Raw genomic sequence first — 19,084 nt, 5'->3', positions numbered from 1 at the left:
TTTTCCCCAGAGCAGAAATAAATTTGATAAAGCTGTTTAAAATTATGTTGAGCTGAGCAAGGAAGTCCAAGGTGCTTCACAGTATCTCTGATTGATTCAAAAATATCTAAAATCAGGAGAAGTTTTCCAATCCAGAAGGATCATAAACTACAAAACACAGAAGGAAGACAATTTACAAAGGAACCAAAACCAACTTGAGGAAGAAGAAAAATAATTTTTAAAATTGTCAATCCACCTGTTCAGATATGATATGACACACCTGTAGGGGAAGTGGGGCTTGAAGCTAGAATGTCAGAACTAGATATAGGAACACAACCACACTGCCAAAGACACCCTGGGTGGTACTTTACAGATCAATAAAATCTCTGTACAGAAGGGCAATGGAAGCAGATTCTGTTGTAAAATTAAAGTGGGCATTTGATATTTGCGGAAGGGCAAATATTTGACTGGACTGTACATAGGAATAGAATTAATTGGATGGCTGTTTCAAAGAACCAGTGTAGTTGCATTGAGCAAGATGGCCTGCTTCTGTGCTGTATCATTCTCTGATTTAATGTGTGCATGTGTATAATATATATAAAATAGAAATGTAGTTTTGAGGGCTCTTGTGGACAGTGGTAGTTTCTCTACCTGTGTTCGTTTTAGGGTCACCTTGTTTGAAATTGGCCAGTTGCTGTTTCCTTCACATGATAAGTAAATGTAAGAGGCGAGAAATATATCTGCACGGTTGTGAGTTAGAAATTGGAAGATGAATCAATGATTGTAAGAAACTCATACATCTAAACCAATCAGTGTGTAATACAAATGAAATGTTGAGACCTAGGGCAGCATGACAATTTATTTTACAAAATGCATTTATTTTTGTAAAACTGTGATTCTGTATCATGTCTGATCATTTTATTTGAGGTTTTAATGCTTAGATTTATTTAGTGCACAATTGTACTTTTGGTGTTTGAAGCTAGGTAATGTGTCAGGTTAGACCATAATTCAGCAATAGATTTTTACTTGTTATCTTGTGTTGTCGCCATCCTGGTGGCTTTATGTTTTGATCATTGCAGCAGTAAGCCATGACAATGTAGACTTGTTCTTCTGAAGCACCATTGATATGTATGAATTTAGACAGAGGATTGGACAAGACTGACAAACTGAAACCTTTATCTCTATTAACACATTTTGCACATGAAATAAACTCACTTCTCATTAAACACAAACTGTGGCAGATACAGATGACCTGAGAAAGAAATGTAGCCCGATACAGAAGAAATGAGTAATAAACATGTTTCAGATTATTGGCTATAATGCTTGCACATTTATTAACTCATTTTTAATATAAATTTCAGTTAAAAAGCTGTCAAACAAAATAGAATTCTGAATGGAGTTCCCTTCTATTGAAAGGTGTGGTTTTATACCTGTGGTGGACAGACTATGTGGGAAGGCACTATACAGAGTTGAATAGCTTTCCTGTGGAAAATAGGCTAAACAAGTTTCTCTTTGGATGTTCCAATAGTCATTTGTGAAGCCCTGAGTGCAGAGCACTGACCTGATGACCTCATTGAGGAATGGAAATGTAGCACAAAAGTATAAAGGAAGAAAATAATTCTCACATTTGTTAAGATGAAACTGGTGATACATTTCACCCATATTTTTAAATGTTTGTTTTAATGTTATAATATTGTAACCCAGATAAAATTGTCCAGTTTGTTCAGGTTTTCAATGTCAAGATCTTAATTCATTTTCCAGTGTCTACCTTCTCCATCATCATAAATCTTAATTTCAGCTAAGAAAATCAACACAAGAGTTTAAATCTTTTGAGTACAAAGTTTCCTTTCCAGAATATACATGTACATTATATTGCACTCTCATCAATCCTTGGATATTTTAATTCTGAATATTGTTGAATGGATAGTCAATTTGGAGAAATCCAAAAATAATGACCATTCTTGCTGTACATTGTAATCACTTTAATACATTTTTCAAAAAACACACTTGTATGGAACTCTCACCAAACCCAAAGTTTTCTTGTAACTTCAGCTTGCAGAAGTTGCAAATTAGGCGAACATTTATTCTAGGATTAGCTGGCCCTTTCGTGATTCCAATCATGTAATGCTTCATTTCTGTTATGTAACTTTATTGCCTCCTTGTGGAATAAGGTAAGCACTGCGATACAGAATAGCTCTAAAAGAAGTAGTTAATGTTTTAATTTCCTGTCTTAATACCTTTACCAAGTAGAAATAAAAATGAAGGCACTCGAGATGTACATCTGTCAGGCATAAAAGTTAACAATTCATATTTTTTTTAACAGAATTAAGTGTTAATTCAAAGTAAAATTTACAATCCGTGCTGTTCTCACTTTATAATCAATTAATTTATCACATATAATGTGATGTAGCTTTTCCATTAAATTTGCTCTCAGACAGAACATTTGATACAACTGAAGTTGAGAATTTTCTTTCATTTTTTAAGAGTCCACATGAGCTGATTATGTGTAAGAAATCTGTGAGGGCTGTATTTCTAAATTGGCAGTAACCTGCTAGTAGATTATTCCATGTAGCTCTTTAATTTGACAATGGGAACAACCTTCTCTAAGGTTTTCTAATATTTTTTAATTAGGACTGAACATTGACCTTTGTTGAACTGGTCAGGTAATTTATAATTGAACTCCATTACAAAAAGAATGGAAGGATGTACCCCAATGTATTGAATTTACATCTTTTATTAGCATTTTTCCATTACTTGTGTATATAAAACTATATGAACGTCATTAATATTTAGCAAACAATTCACTACTTAGAATGTATGTGAATCCCAATGAGCTGCTTAGTTCCTTTGAGATGAAGTGTCATAGAGGTTAATATATTCAATATGTAAAATCTATTTTTTTAATTGACGCATTTCAATTAAGCATTTCATTTTGTTTCCTGGTGCGGTGTTAATAGGACTAAATGCACTAGATTTTTGATAGACTAGCTTTAGAAGGATATGGAAGTGGGAAGGCCTGAATCATATTTCTTAACTATCACTCAAAGTAATTAGGTAAATTAGCAAGGTATGGAGACCATGCAATCTAAGGGAGCAACTGCTAGTTCATCTAAACATATTAACAAAAACTTGTAATTATCTGTCAACCTTTCGTGTGGTAAGAGAGCTTTGGGACGATAATTTGAATAGAAACAATGTGCTGGGTTACAGAGATAAGGCAGGAGATTGGAGCAAAGGTAAAATGCTAAGAAATCCAGTACACACATGACGGAATACACACAGAATAGCCTCTTTCTGCACCATAATGATTCTGTAGTATGATGTTCTATGGGATTGGATGAGTGGAGTTATCTTGAAGTGTTGTAGCTCGGAGGGAAAATACATGGATCAGGAAAGGCCAGGTCATGGACAGATTTGAAAACCAATCTGAGAATTTTTGAATCAAGGCGTTGTTTGACCAAAGAGTCAGGATATATCAATAGGAACAGGACTGCTGGGTGAACAGGACTTGGTGGAAACTTATATGTAGACAGCAGAATGTTTGATGACCTCAGGAACTTTGTTTCTGAGAATTGGAGTTCTGATAACATCTTGAAATTATGCTCAGATGGTGTTATATTTTGTACTCTAAGTATTGGCTTCTAAACTCGCTTTTCCATTCTATTGTTTCTTGTTTAATCACACAATATTGCAGTGCAATATTTCATTTGAAATATGTCACTTTTTGTTTACAAGTAAAGGATGCAGCATAATTCTTCAGGGTTCTGATATTATCAAAGGAGTCCACTAATTTCTTCCTCATTAACCAACATCATTTACATGTCATTTTTCTGTCTTTTCACCTTCAGGGCATTCCATTTCCTTGCTATTCCCTCTTGTTTGTTGGACTCATCTGTGGTTCTTAGTGTGTTAATATTGTATTTGTAAAACAGCAGTATGGGTGGTGCCAACATAGCACACTTATTAGCAAAATGATTATTTATAAAATTGGAGCTTGTTAGGTCATTTCAAAAATCATCAAGAGTTAACCCCCCAATGGTGTGTGGCACAATGATATGATGGGTGGACCAGACTTAAGAAATTGCTGTCAACCATCCGCAGGTTATATAATCATTTTATTTTCCTGTGATGTCTGCCTGAATATCTGAATGACTTTGTTGAGTTTAGTCTCAGCTTAATTTGATGGGGTTGAACATTGTCCTACATTGCAGTTATTGTTGCAAGGTTCTACCTAAATTCAAACGTTGTTTTGAATATTCAAGAGCTTCTCCTCCAACTAGTAGCCCTCATTATTCCGCCTACCCTTACCAGGGAAAGAACATACATCAGGACAACATTACACCAAACAAAAAGCCTGAGATCCTCCAGTTTCTCTCCCAGCTGCCTTTCAAACAGTTTACAAAACTTGAAGCATGTTTGTATTAGTGAATGTGGCTGCCTTTGGGAAATGAGTCCTCAGGAAGAAGGGGTGGTGGAATCTTTTTTTTTAAACAGATGCACCACTCCAAGTACAGGTACATTAGAGATAGGTACCACTGGAAGAACAGCAACTAGTGAGAGTTTTGGCACTGACTGCTCATCATCTCAAATTTCCATGGAATGAAATGGTGATCCATTCCATTGGATTGCCATCCATGAAAGTGATGAGCAGGTTAATCTAATGGGCAGCATGGTCCCAGATCTTATACAGATTGCTGTCACTTTGCAATATGCCTGTTGTCTCTTTCCTAACAATCTCTGTGGGCATCTGGTTGGAAGCCTGTTTAGTCCTTAACGCCTGTATTTATCTAAATAACAAGTCAATACAAAATGCACATTAAAATCATTGAGGAGTTATGTGAAAAACTTTCTTTCTCTGTTGCTGAAAATCCCAGCATTATTTAATGTACACAGGACACTTGCTTTTGAATAGAAGCAGGAACCTTGGTTGCTTTGTTCGCCAGAGTCAGTTTCGGTGTCATTAATGTTACTCATACACTCCTAACACAGCTACCTGAAATCTGACCGGAGTTCAAATTTAGGAATCTTCTGGTGTGCGTGGCTCAATTATTTACCAGATAAACTCACTGAAGTCCCAAAGCAGCTGATTGGTCACTGGGAAGTTATTATGCTGTTAATTCACATCTGCAGGCTTTACCCTAATTTCAATGCTCTTGTGCCTTAATACCCAGGACCTCTTTTACAACTTATTATTCACATTTAGAAGAGAGAGGCTAGCCTTTTCACTTCCAGTTGCTTTCTGTATGTGAGCAGCCAGTATGCCAACTTGACGATGACTGAGGTAAGAGTCTAGTGTAAGTAATTGTTGAATTGAACCCTTTCATTCCATACAAAAGTATATAAGAGCCATATTTATTTTAAACTAGGTAGTTAGGAATGAGTTAGTGGAAGTGATTTCTGAACAGCAGAGCATTGCAGAATAATTTGACAGAGATCTTGGGGCCTAGCAACCCACTTGTCTTCTGGCACATGCTGTGCATTTTTTGATATTAAGCTGTGAATTCCTTTTGCTGTCCTGCCACACAGCACCAGACTTGCTGTAAAATAATAGTGGAGATTTGTGTGAAGGGTCACATTGCTGTGGGTACAGTGTGGGAAAAAAGAATAAGTGGCAACCGTGTTTTGACGCAAAAGCTGAAAGCAATTCCAAAAATTCTGTTTATTTCACTATAACTAACAGGAGAAAATACCATTGTGAAGATATAAACTTTAAGTTAATAAAACACATAAATGTCTCTAGGTGAATTGGCTGATTGTTTAATTGCTGCAGGAAAGTTTGACTTCACTTCAGGTTCCTTACATTCAGGGAATATTGAGCTGACAGCATGTTTGTGCAAAAGGATGTCCTTTGCAGCACAGAGTTGTGCTTTGTATTTAACTACATCCAGCACCAGTGGGAAAGTGAGGTGTGATCGGATGCCATACAGCCATATGGCACTAGCTCGTGTTTCTGATTGCTCATATTCCACCGTCCCAGTTTTGGAGAGCAGCCACTTCCACAGAGAGGGAAAAATAATCATAGACATGCACGGCAGTGGCAAATTACAGAATGATTTTGGCAAAACCTCTGAAGCAGTTTGCCTGTCTTCCTTGAACCAAAGGAGGCTATATTACACAGGACAACTTAAGGGAAGTGACAACAAATTAAAACAATTTTTAATGAACGCTTCCAGAATAAGAACAAAAAAACTGAGATCATTCACCTTTTAAATAAGCTATTGGTTTTCTAAGAAACAAATTTTAGGTTAATATTTTATAAATTAGTGGAATTCATAGATTTGCCCATGTTTTGTGGCTATAATGCCTCTGAAAATAGGAAGTTTTGTAAACAGCTAGTAAAAATGTAAATGGATTAATGGAATGTTGAATTAATGTTAGCCTCTGGTATGTATTTAATAGCATGAAACTGCTTTTGCATGAAACATTTTTTTTCTGAGTACTCTTTCCGAGCATGCCTAATTCTCTATATTCCCATTGTAATAATGAAGACTTGAATTTTGGCACATTCTAGACAAGCATTGTGGATCAAAGGTTTACGATGATATCTTCAAGAATCCTGAGTGACACAGTGCTTTGGAATAATGTTCTGAAGAACTGTCTTTTCACTTCCACCAGGTCTGAAGCAAAAGTGATTATTAGCCATTTTCTGTGTCAGACACTCAGGATTTCAGTTGAACAGCAGGATGGCAGAGAAATTAAGAACAGGATCAGCATCAGTTTTTGTGAATTTCATGTTTGCTGAACACAGCTACCACACACACTTAATATTTGCTCTGGCTGAAAGCTCAATTGTTGGTCTTAGTGCATCTTGAAGGGTAATGTTGTTGCAGAATGCAGAACAATTGTGTGCGAAACTGTTCCCTGAAGTGTATTTAAATATGTATTGAGATTTGGTGTAGGGTGGTCTAAAGAGCGTGTATTCAAGAATCCTCACACTTTTCTATACACTGGATACTTGCTTCATGTTTTATAGTTAACTATGCAGAAAATATATGGCTTATAATTATTTATTAGATTTTCAACACTATATCTATATAGAATACTTTGCTTACATATTTAAACAATTTCATATTAGATGACAAGGCTCCTTTTATAATAAAATCAAACATCTGAAAATTCCTTTTATTATTGGTGTCAATTTATTTTATATACGTTTGGGTTTGTCACATTTCATTTCTAATCACTTGATTGAAATTCACTTTTTAATGCATTCTGGCAGAAAAAAAATACCCTGAAGATGTGGTCTTTCCTCATTAAAATAAACCCACACCATCATAAGCTATGAAGCGAATCTTGAATTTTGTAGAGCTGTATTTGTTACATGATATTTTACAAGGAACAGCCTCTGCTGTCATTTTTGTCACATGCTAACAGTAACAGAGGACATGATAACGAGACATTAAAATAGAGGGGCAAGTCATCCACATTGTAACTCAGCCAAGGGATTAGGAGGCAGGGGTTGGTGCAGTCATGCAGAGCCTGATGGTGTTTATAGCTGAGACAGACAGAAAATCTTTTTCCTTATTTATGGTTGTTTTCTATGTACCAGCCCTTGCTGCGACCTGCCTTTCCACAGACAGATTCCTCAGTGTGATATCCAAGCAGGTAGTAAACGTCAGAATGGATACTGAGTCAGATTAATTAAGAATATAGAGTGTTTTGCTGAGATTATATTTCTAGTCATTTAACAGGAGACTGGAAATCAAGAGAAACACTGAGGAAAGCTCAATGTGACCCTTGTAGTCACATTTGCAAAATAATTGTTTATAATAGTTAAACATTTCAATGTTCTAAGACTTGTGGGTTTTTTTTTGCGATTTATATAACTTCTGCTTTTCCCTGCATCCATATATTGGATCTGAGGAACACATTATTATGACTGCACTTCAGCATCCTAATGAACAGTCTGATATATAATCATACACTTGGAGTGGCACAGTATTTCAAGAAATTGTATGGAATGTGTTGGGTGCAGTATTCCCCACATTTGTGACAAATAAGAAACAGCATCCTTTAAAACTTTACCCCAATTACAGTTTTCAAGTTAGGAATTATTATGCTATAAGTAAGGGCCTTACTTTCATATCAAATGGTGTGTGCAGTGCTGCAGCATTTTATCACCATCTCTCCGCCTAGACACAAAAAGGGCCAAGGTTCCTGATGTTGTTGCCCAAGAGTCCCCGCCAGGAGGTGGATGTTAGGCATGGACTGGATTAGGTGTCGATGTGATGTTGACCACTGAAACACTCTACCTGCACTCTCAATCAGAACTCACATTCAAAAATATACCAATCAATCAAAATACCAGAAAGTGACCAGTGCTTTAAGAGATCATGTTGCCACAAGGAGTCATTATTCAGGAGAAGCCTTCCCTATTAAGGATGGCTCAACAGTTCAATACAAGACTGACCATATTGATTCACTGAAATTGAATAGTTGAGTTACCAATAATCTGAAATGTCAGCAAGGAAGAGGTAGAATTTCCCAAGGTCTTGTCTGTTCCCCTGCTGTAATTTCAGTGGCAATCCTGGATAAATATTTCTTACACATTTTGTCCAGTTTTTGTCCATGCTTGGATCAAGGCTGTCATGCGGCCAGGAGCTGAGTGTCCAAATTATGGTGGGAGATCATGTGGGAAATTCCACCGTCTTTGTTTTATTTAAGAGCTATGAGGTGAGCTGATGACTCAATTCCTATTGTTGCCTGTTTACTTGTTTTTGCTGTGGCCCCTGAATGTGTCCTTACATCAGCGGCCAACATAACAGCAGAAGAGAGAGATGTGAAGCATTCACAACACTCATCAGTCAGAAATGGCAAGTGGATGACTCATGTCAACCATCTCCTATGGTCCCAACATTGCAGACACCAGTCTTCAGCCAATTCAATTCATTCCATGTGATATCAAGAAACAGTTGGAGATAGTGGACTCTGCAAAGGCTATGGGCCCTGACAAATTTCCGGCAATAGTACTGAAGACTTGTGCTGTAAAACTTGCCATTCCACTAGCCAAGCTGTTCCAGTACAGCTACAACACTGCCATCTGCCTGACCATATGGAAATTGCCCAGGTATGTCCTGTACACAAAAGCAGGACAAATCCAACCCAGTCAGTTACTGCCCCATCAGTGTACCCTCAATCATCAGTAAGCTGATGAAAAGTGTAATCAAACAGCACTTGCTCAGCAGTAACCTACTCACTGACCCAGTTTGGGTTCAATCAGGACACTCAGCTCCTGGCCGCATGACAGCCTTGATCCAAGCATGGACAAAAGAACTGAATCCTCGAGATGAGGTGAGAATTACGGTCTTTGACATCAAAACCACATTTGACCAAATGTAGCATCAAGGAGCACCAGCAAAACTTGAATCAATGAGCACCAGAGAAAACTCTCCACTTGTTGTTGTCATACTTGTGCAAAAAAAGATAGGGTATAGTTGTTGGAGGTCAGTCATCTCAGCTCCGAGGCATCTCTGCAGGAGTTCCTCAGCAAGTGTCCTTGGCCCAACCAACTTTAGCTGTTTCATCAGTGACTTTCTAAACTACCATCATAAGGTCAGAAGTGGGGAGGTTCACTAATGGCTACATAACGTTCAGCACCTAAATGTTCAGTTCCTAAATCGGTCCATGCCCTAATATAACAAGATATGGACAACTAGGAGAAAGATCTGGACAACATCCTCATTTGAGCTGACAAGTGGCAAATATCATTCATGCCACATAAGTGGCAGGCAATCACCATCTCCAAAAATCGATAATTGCCCTTTGCGATGATGTGGCTTTGAGAGGGATTTGTTTTGTCTTGTTTCTCTCTTCAAGAGACATTGTAAACCTGGTCCCCAGGTCGCTGCTCCATGGAAAGCAGAGCAAATAGCTCTGGGTGTTTTTTTTCTTTTAATTAGACAAAAGCATCAGTGGGTGGAGTCAGACTCTCTCAGACCCAGGCTTTTAGTTTTACTTTCAATTGTTGAAGTTGGGGTTTTGGAATTGAAGCTGCTAGATACAGCTCACTCTCTGCTGCTGCAAAAGCTTGCATTGTCTTTCTGATGCTAGATTCATTCTGTCAGTGTTCCTTCTAGACGGGAGGAGATAGCGAGTGAGGGAAATCTGTTTTGCTGAATTTGCCTTTGCTACAGGTGTGTTTTTGGGATGCTCCTATATTGAAACAGTTAATGAGTAGAAGTTAAATGATACATTATTTTGTTACAAAAACAGAAGTTGCAGGGAAAGCTCAGCTCAAAAATCCAAGTTATTGTTTCAGGTTTTGTGACCATTTCTCAGAGCTTCCTCCATTCTGAGGAAGGGTCGCTGGACCCAAAACGTTAACTCTGTTTTCTCTTCACATATATTTTGCCAGACCTGTTGAACTTTTCCCACAACTTCTGTTTTTGTCTCTGATTTACAGCATCTGCAGTTCTTTCAGTTTTTACATTATTTTGTCAAGTATTTTTATAGAATTAAAATTATTCCAGTTCTTTGTTTGTCTTTTAACTGTGGTGTAAGAATAAAGTTTGTTTTGCTTAAACCTGAGTAGTTTGACCAATTGAACCACATCTGAAACACAACGCCTTACATATGCCTCTAAATAAAATAAATGTTAGGGTCTAAGCTAACTCCTTGATTTGTTTTGGTCTGGTATGTAACACCCTTGACATTAATGGTGTCACCATCACTGCATCCCCCACTATCCACATCCTTTGACCAGAAACTAAACTGAACTAGCTATAATAATACAGTGGCTACAAGACCAGGTCAGTGGCTAGGAATCCTGCAGCAAGAAACTCATCCTCTAACTCCCCAAAGCCTGCCACCATCTACAAGGAACATTCTCACTTGCCTGGATGAGTTCAACCCTGACAACACACAAGAAGCTTGACACCATCCAGGTTACAAAAGCCTGCTTGATTGAAACGACAACCAGTGATAACCAGATTTGAGTTCATTGGTTGACTATTTTGCCATCGAGCACACTTGGACAGTTGTCAGATAAGTACAAGATGATGATAAGTGGAAAGTACCAGCAGTGGAGGCAACTCTGGGAGAGAGCCATATTGGCAAAATAGAAAGGGAAATTGTTTGTTTAGCAGCCATCATCTTCAGTATTAAATACAGTTCCCATACTAATGAATGCTTTTATTTTCAGAATCATTTAAATATTAATGGCTAGCACAGCTGGATTCATGCAAAAAGTAAAATCATAATTTATGATGTACTCATGCAACAATCTTGAGAAAGATATGTGCATACAAAAAGTCAATCCAGGATGAAATGTATTTTTATCAACTGACTACTTTGAATGTGCATTTACATTCAAAGCATATTTGTGTATTCATCATTCTTTTGCAACGTTGTGTCTGGACAAGTTTCCTAATAGTTAAGATGCTAATAGTAGGAAAAACTGTATCTGAAGTGAAATTATAGGAAAGTATTTTCTGTATCTGCCAAAGAAACAGAAATTAAAGCATCCAGATTTTAGAAGAAGAATTAGTGTCCAGTCAAGAATAAATGGTATTTAATGATGCTGAGGTGGGTTGGGGTCACAATGTGAAAAGGTCCAGAAAGGTGCCAAAGTCCAAAGGAATTCCAATGGATATTGGTAATCCATTCCTTAAGCATAGAGTTTTTGTACAGTTTCTTCCACTTGTGAAGCTGTCAAAATGTCAATATTATGGGTGCAGTGTTTGAGTTTGGGTTTGTGGCTAGTTTAACATGCTGACTGCTTTGAATTGTGGTCATAACACTAGTTTCAGAATTGTGATGATTCTCATTACAAACAGATTATTTTTATCATTTAAGAACATTGTTGATTCTGTGCAAAGTGTTCCAGAAAGAAATGTATGTTTTTGCAACACATTACAGAATTACATTTTAATTTTCCTTTCCTGACCATGTTCATGAAGTCTGTATGGGAACACATTACCTCCTTCAGGCATCTTACAAATCAAAAGGCAAGATGTTTCTCATTGAGCATTTCAACAAGGTGAAGCCATTTATTCATTTTCTGTGATTTGACAACTGTGTGAAGTGCTGCAATAAACCTAAAATTTGAGATGTAAATTATTGTATCTTTTGTTTTCAGGGCTTTCTGTTTATTTCAATGCTCTTACACAACAATTATATTTTAACAAGTTATTTCCTATGAGAAAGAAGTAAATATCATAAAAATCTCTTGACCCAGCCACAGTTGCATTTGAATTCTGATCAATGTCCTTGGACGTGACAAATTGAATTCACACTTGGAGATTAAATGAGATATCTAAGATTACAAACTTTTTCATTATAATGAACAATCACTTGATAATTAAACAATTAATATGTAATATTGGAGGGATGCAGTTACAAATAAATTTGAAATAGTATTTGAAGCCAGTGCCAGTCATTGGAATTTGAATTCCAATAAAAATACCAAATTTTAAAAAAACTAATCTAGTAGCATCCACAGTAATCATTGTCAATTGATGTAAAAAAAACCCTCTGGTTCACTAACGACAGAAATCTGTCATGCTTGTTGATTATGACCCTTTGACACACAGCAATTTGGTAAACTCTTCACTGCTCTCTGGGTAAGTAGGGATGGGCAATAAATGCTGGCCTCACCAATGACACCAACTTCCATAAAATAATAAATAAAAAGAAAAATACATATAAAGCTACCTTAGATAAACAGTTGATAAATCGTTTGCAGTTTTATTTTGGTAAGAAAGTTCCTTGGAGCTGTGCCTCCTTTGGCAAGGAGCAGAAGAGCAGCTCTGAATAGTTTTCCACACTTTTGCCCTGAACAAAAGTTTGCATCTAACCCCAAGGTATCATACTCAATTTAGTATTTCACAGTCTCCTCCATACTGTATGATTCTATTCCCCCAATCAAGCCATCTCCTGGCTCTCTGGAAGAGCTATCTAATTAGTCATATTCCAAAGAGGAGTCACACTGGACTTGAAACGTTAACTCTGTTTCTCTATCCACATATGCTGTCAGATTTGCTAAGTTTCTCCAGCACTCTCTGTATTTGTTTCGGATTTCCAGTATCTGCAGTATTTTGCTTTTAGTCGTCTTCCTCTGCTCCTTGCTCATATTCCTGCCTTTTGTCTGCTTCACATTTATCCTAATCCTATTTGGAATGTACTACCTCCCTTTAAGGCAATGCATCATAACACATATTAAAAATAATTTTTTTGTCTTACCACTGGTCCCTTTTGTCACTTACCCTAATTTTGTGCCTCTGGTTACCAACCTTCCTGCTGGTAGAAGCAATTTTTTTCCACTCTTCTCTATTAACACCTCTCACAATTGTGAAAATCTGCCTTCACCTTTGCAGTTGCCAGGACAGCATTCCTGGCTTCTTTTATTTTGCAAATAATGTCTTCAGCTCAATCATTATTCAAATACAGCATCTTAGTTTCTGCAATATTTCCCACAATTTCTGACCATGTGCTCCCAAATTTGCAATCTCTGTTGACTGTGATCTTGTGAAAATATGTGTCCATCATTGCAAATAAGTCAAAAATAACAAGATAAAAATTAAAGAGACGTATAGAGTGTGATGGAGCTGTCACACTGACGCTGCCCTTGCAGTTTATGTTGCTGCACATGTGATGAATTTGCCATTGTCCTCTTCCAGCTGCTTTGTGAGACAGTAAGTGCCACTGATTTAAACTGACATTTGTGGTTTTGTGGATCTTCATCTAGATGTGCTGGCATGGAAGGTCTATTTCCTTCTGCAGAGTTGCCAGTATTTACTGTATAGATTGTGCATATATGACTGACACATAAGCTTGGCAAAAAAAGGTTTGCAATTACCAGTGATCGAATAAAGATTGTCAATTTGATAATCAGCTTTCTCGATTATGTGTGCGCCAGCATAGTTAAATACATGTTTTAAGTTCATTATAAAATAATGAGCATCTGAGGAATTATTAACTTAAGAACAAATTCTAATATATCCAAGGAAAGTGCACCTTTAGAAACATGGAGTGGTTTCCCTCATGACAGTGTGCTGACAATGGCCGTGAGAATTAGTGCACTGCTCAGGTCTCCACCCAGAACAATTCTTACCTGACCTGACCTGACCTGACCACTAGAGGGTGTAAGGAGGCACTCTAAGGAATGCTGTCCCGCTGATTTTCTGTTTGGCCTGAAGATTTGAATAATTTAAGAATTGAATCTGTATCACTCTGCTCAATCCTAAAACACATTCTGCCACATGCCCCACCTTGGAAAATTTGGAGTAAACTTGACATTACTACCTTTGAGATCCTGCTCGTTTCCAAGATCTCAATCCTGCTAAATCTGTGTCTTGGTTTCACACTGAATTGTTCCTTTGCCCACCCTGAAATTGTGTGCATGCTCCATATTCCTTACTCTAGCAACATGAGGCAACACAGAATTATGGTACTCACAGCATCAAACGCATTTCTATTTTCTCATTTATTCTCTTATTACTAGTGTATTTCTAAATTGTATTCCCCCTCTAGACTGTTACAGTTAGCTTACTCTGAATTGTCAGTCGCAGGTATCAAATAATAAAATTTAGTTTGTCCATTAAATGTCCTTACTATCCCGTCACTGCCTCCTGGCTCATTCCCATTGGGCAGTCACTAACTTATCAGTTTTACCCATGTGTCAATCAGTACCTGGAATGTCCATTCTAGGAATGATGCAGCCTCCTGGGGTGTGGCTTAGTGTCAGATTCCGAATACCTTATGTTCTAACGCAAAAGGTCAGAGGCATTTTCCTCACGTATGATGATTCCTTACATAGTGTCCAACATCATCATCTTGCATCAACTGTTCTCTTTAAAGTTTGAATGATATTAAGAACTACAAATTAGTGATTTTAATGTCTCTAGTATAATGGTGAACTGAACTTGCACTCAAATTTCACTTTCTCTCACTCTGCAGTGGTTAATTCTTCCTCGAGACTCATTGTTATATATTAACACGTAACATAAGACTTTCTTGTAGCACATCTTTGCCTAGCTGTTACTCTGCAGTTCCTGTTATTGATGAAATTTAATGCTTAAATGTGGACCCTAATCAGCAGACGAACATTTCGAAGTAAAATTATACCAGAAGATTTAAATATGGCTATATTCTACAACAAATATGGATACCTTAACATGAAAAATGTATGCTTGTATTTCATTTAAACAACTTTTGAAATATAGTGGTTTGAAAGTTGACCCTTCAGAATCTTTATGCATGAATTAGTCTTTGTATGTGGTCAATGATTTTCAGCCTTTGCTCCTCAGTGAGTACATTAAAATTTTCTTCCTGTTTTCTTCAGCATCGTAAGACCCACACGACACTACACAGTCTTCCTTTCTGAGGATTCCTCTGATGATGAACTTCACCATGAAGAGGACTCTATATCTGCCTTCTCTGAAAGCTTTCTCTTCACTTCTTTTGAATGGTCTATTGACTCTTTCATTTATATTCTTTTGCTTGAGAAATTTTTGCATGACTTCTTTGAGTAAATGTAAAGTGTATGGTTTCTACAGTCTGTACATGGTTATCCAGATTTGAGAAAAATAGCAGGCCACATATATTGAATATCTAATTTAAGCTATTACATTTCCTTTTCTTTGTGGGTTTCTGTTATGATTCAGTACTTTTATGTCCAGATCGATCTAGTGGCTATTCCTATTGATCATATTATAATGGATTTGGTTAATAACATCGGATATGTTAGTTATTCTTGTACCTGAGGCAAACAGTGCAATGATACTGATTTAATATTTGCAATCCAAGAGCTGGCCAATATTTATTTCATGACAGTTGAAAAATGGATGTTTGTCTGTAATATAGTAACCATTTACTCACTCCCAATCTATTAGAAAAGAATGAGTTATCAAAATATACTAAGAGCATATGTGACAATTGTAATGCTATATGTTTTGTTAGTTTGAGAGTTTAAATTTGAATTTTCCTTCTGGTTTTGTCTGACTGTCTGAAATAATCTAAAATAATATTTCAAATGTCCCCATTTTGCCAGTCACAAGTCAACCACCAGGAACACAGTATAGTGACTAGAAATTGTGACCAACACTAACATTTATTTGGACTTTTGTTTTGGCATTGGCATAAAGGACTGGCTTTGACGTCTTGAAAGCAGACTGGCTTTTTTGCATTTCATAATACTATGCTAGAACAATTGAATTGACTTGTATTGTTTAAAAACCTAAACTATGAATACTGTCAAAAGCATTGCCACCTGATAGTTTGGTTGGTTTAGATTTCTATGTTGGTGGTAATTATAATTCAAAATTAAATATTGGAAAACAGACCAAAACATCACAAAAATCATCTGCATATCTCTAAACTAATAACACTGAATTGGATTATTTTGTTTTATTTCTATTTATATGCCTTTTAACCAATTGCTGTAATGTATCAAGCACTGCATTTCTCTAAATAATGACAATTTTAGTGCATCACTAAATAGTGGAGTGGTACAGAATGAGGGTTTTATTCTACGAGACAATCTACTTCCGAGATCTTCCTTTTGAAGGTAATAAGTTTCACATAACACTTCCTGGGGTTTGAGTATTCTCTGCAGGCCATTAATATGTAATTTGTTTTAAATTGCTTTTGATTTACCTTTCAAGGTGAGTTATAACCATAAATACCGTGAATATTAAATGATCAGAAGATCCTTTTGAGCTGTCTTTAATTTCTCTACCAAAATGTGGCGATCCTTTGAACAGGACTGAGAAATTAATTCAATACTTTCTTAATCTAAGATCCAAGGTGTTGCAGCAGTAATTCATGAGGACAGGTAATGAGACTGATGCTCAGCCAATGTGGGAGAATGTCATAGTTCAACTCACCAACTGTATGATCAACATTTTTCAAAATGATCTATGCTGCTGAAGTGGCCAGTCTGCTAATTGTAATATTATTGTGCTTGTTTGGAGACCAGAGTCCATAACCACAAAAAAAAACTGGTTCTAGGTCACAAACCCTTCAAAGGTAAACTAAATACCAAAATAACCTGTGCTGCAAAACAAACCATTAAAAATCTTTTAAGAATTACTTCTTTCAGGAAATCTGTAAAGAGAAGAAAATTTTTAAAAAGCATTCTCATTAAATGCAGCTTTAAAAGTCAAGATAGCTATCACATTCTTAATTCTGGTCTCCTTCCTATCGGGAGGATGTTGTGAAACTTGAAAGGGTTCAGAAAAGATTTACTAGGATGTTGCCAGGGTTGGACGATTTGAGCTACAGAGAGAGGTCGAATAGGCTGGGGCTGGAACGTCGGAGGCTGAGGGGTGACCTTATAGAGGTTTATAAAATCATGAGGGGCATGGATCGGATAAATAGACAAAATCTTTTCTCGGTGATGGGAACTAGAGGGCATAGGTTTAGGGTGAGAGGGGAAAGATATAAAAGAGACCTAAGTGGCAACTTCTTCACGCAGAGGGTGGTACGGGTATGGAATGAGCTGCCAGAGGAAGTGGTGGAGGCTGGTACAATTGCAATATTTAATAGGCACCTGGATGGGTATATGAATAGGAAGGGTTTGGAGGGATATGGGCCGTGTGCTGACAAGTGGGTCTAGATTGGGTTGGGATATATGGTCAGAAAGGATGAGTTGGACCGAAGAGTCTGTTTCTATGCTGTACATTGCTATGACTCTATAAGTCAAGCAACCAGTATGAAAGACTGGATTCCGCTGGAAAGCAGTCATGGATTAATGTTACAAAGGACACAAGACATTGGAGTAGGAGTAGGACATCTGGCCTAACCAGTCTTATTGCCATTTAACACAGCCAGGGCTGATTTTGAGCTGGCTGCTTTTAAACCTACATATAACTTTCACTCCAGCACAATGCATAACATTGAGAGCTATTGGATGTTGGCATGAAACTTGGAATCTTGACAGCTGGGACAATAATATAACTAAATTTTTCATTCTGTGTTAATGTGGCTTGACTTCACATTTCAAGGTTCTTTAGTCATGGAAAATGTTAAATTGTTCGTCTGTGTGCTTCATTCTTTTCGATACGATCCTAACTTTGTCTATTTTTCTTCTCCAATTACCAGGCCTCAACCATATAAAACTTTAAAGGAATCTGATATAGCTGATGGAGAGGCCTTGAGTACAGAGAAGAGGACTGGGCCAACTATCTTTCCCAACCTCTCCATGCCAGGCAGGAATATTGATGTGAATTTATTGGATGACATTTTCGGCAATATAAAGATAACCTCGCAACACCAGCCCCTCAGCCAAGCCAAAAGCATGGAAGATCTGAGGACACCTAAGGAGGAAGAAATGGAAAATCCATTTGGGCATCAGGTTTGTGGAAATGATTGTCTTACTGTTTGATATATTTTGTGACCATCCTATCATAACTATCTTCATCATGATAGGCAGTGATGGTGGTGAAGTACATTCTTGCAGAGAGGGAAGAACAATTTATTTTAAAAAAGGATAGAGCTGAGGCCCATTTGTGCAGTAAGACCAAAATGGGGAAAAAAAGACTTTGTGTTGAAAAGTGCAGTCATTGTGTCCTTGAGCTTTAAAAGTCTATCAAATTGTAGAAGAAAATAAAGATTGAGTGATTGAAAACATTTTGCAGTCCTGATCTCCTGAATAAGGATGGCCGTTTCACCCATTATGGATGCCCATGAGGGACCTCATCCTTCCATAGCTGGTGGGTTGGAGACTTACTCTGGAGGCAGCATTGCAAGTAAACTAATGTTCGTTCGCTTTGAATCATAGAATCCCTACTGTGTGGGAGCAGGCCATTTGGCCCATTTGAGTCCTCACCAATCCTCTGAAAAGCATCCCACTCAACAACAATCCAATAACCCTACATTTCCCATGGCTAATCCACCTAGGCTGCACATCTTTGTGGACTGTGGAAGGAAACCGGAGGACCTGGAGGAAACCCCATGTAGACACGGAGAACATGCAAACTCCACAGAGACTGTCACCTGAGGTTGGAATTGAACCCGGGTCCCTGGTGCTATGAGGCAGCAGTGCTAACCACTGAGCCACCGTGCTGCTTTGGGATGAGTGGAGGGAGGAGATCCCTCAGCTGAGGAACCTGACCTTACAAAGTGGAACACACTAAGAGTCTTTGCCCCACCCTTGCTGACCATTCTT

At 37.5% G+C, this 19,084-nt stretch overlaps 1 protein-coding gene across 5 annotated transcripts in view; it reads left to right on the top strand.

The window, feature by feature from the left end:
- The window catches only part of dennd1a (DENN/MADD domain containing 1A), a 523,293-nt gene that overhangs the window by 497,370 nt on the left and 6,839 nt on the right, over nt 1-19,084 (top strand). For 3 of the 5 annotated variants that reach the window (XM_043720138.1, XM_043720136.1, XM_043720141.1), the window contains 2 exons: nt 15,260-15,385; nt 18,019-18,271. In XM_043720138.1, the coding sequence (XP_043576073.1) occupies nt 15,260-15,385; nt 18,019-18,271 (379 nt within the window). The remainder of the gene's footprint in view (nt 1-15,259; nt 15,386-18,018; nt 18,272-19,084) is intronic. The other 2 variants (XM_043720140.1, XM_043720139.1) reach the window with 1 other exon arrangement.

This window comes from Chiloscyllium plagiosum, chromosome 30, assembly GCF_004010195.1.
Source record: "Chiloscyllium plagiosum isolate BGI_BamShark_2017 chromosome 30, ASM401019v2, whole genome shotgun sequence".
In the NCBI taxonomy this organism is placed as follows: Eukaryota; Metazoa; Chordata; class Chondrichthyes; order Orectolobiformes; family Hemiscylliidae; genus Chiloscyllium; species Chiloscyllium plagiosum.
This window is presented reverse-complemented; position numbering and strand designations above follow the sequence as displayed.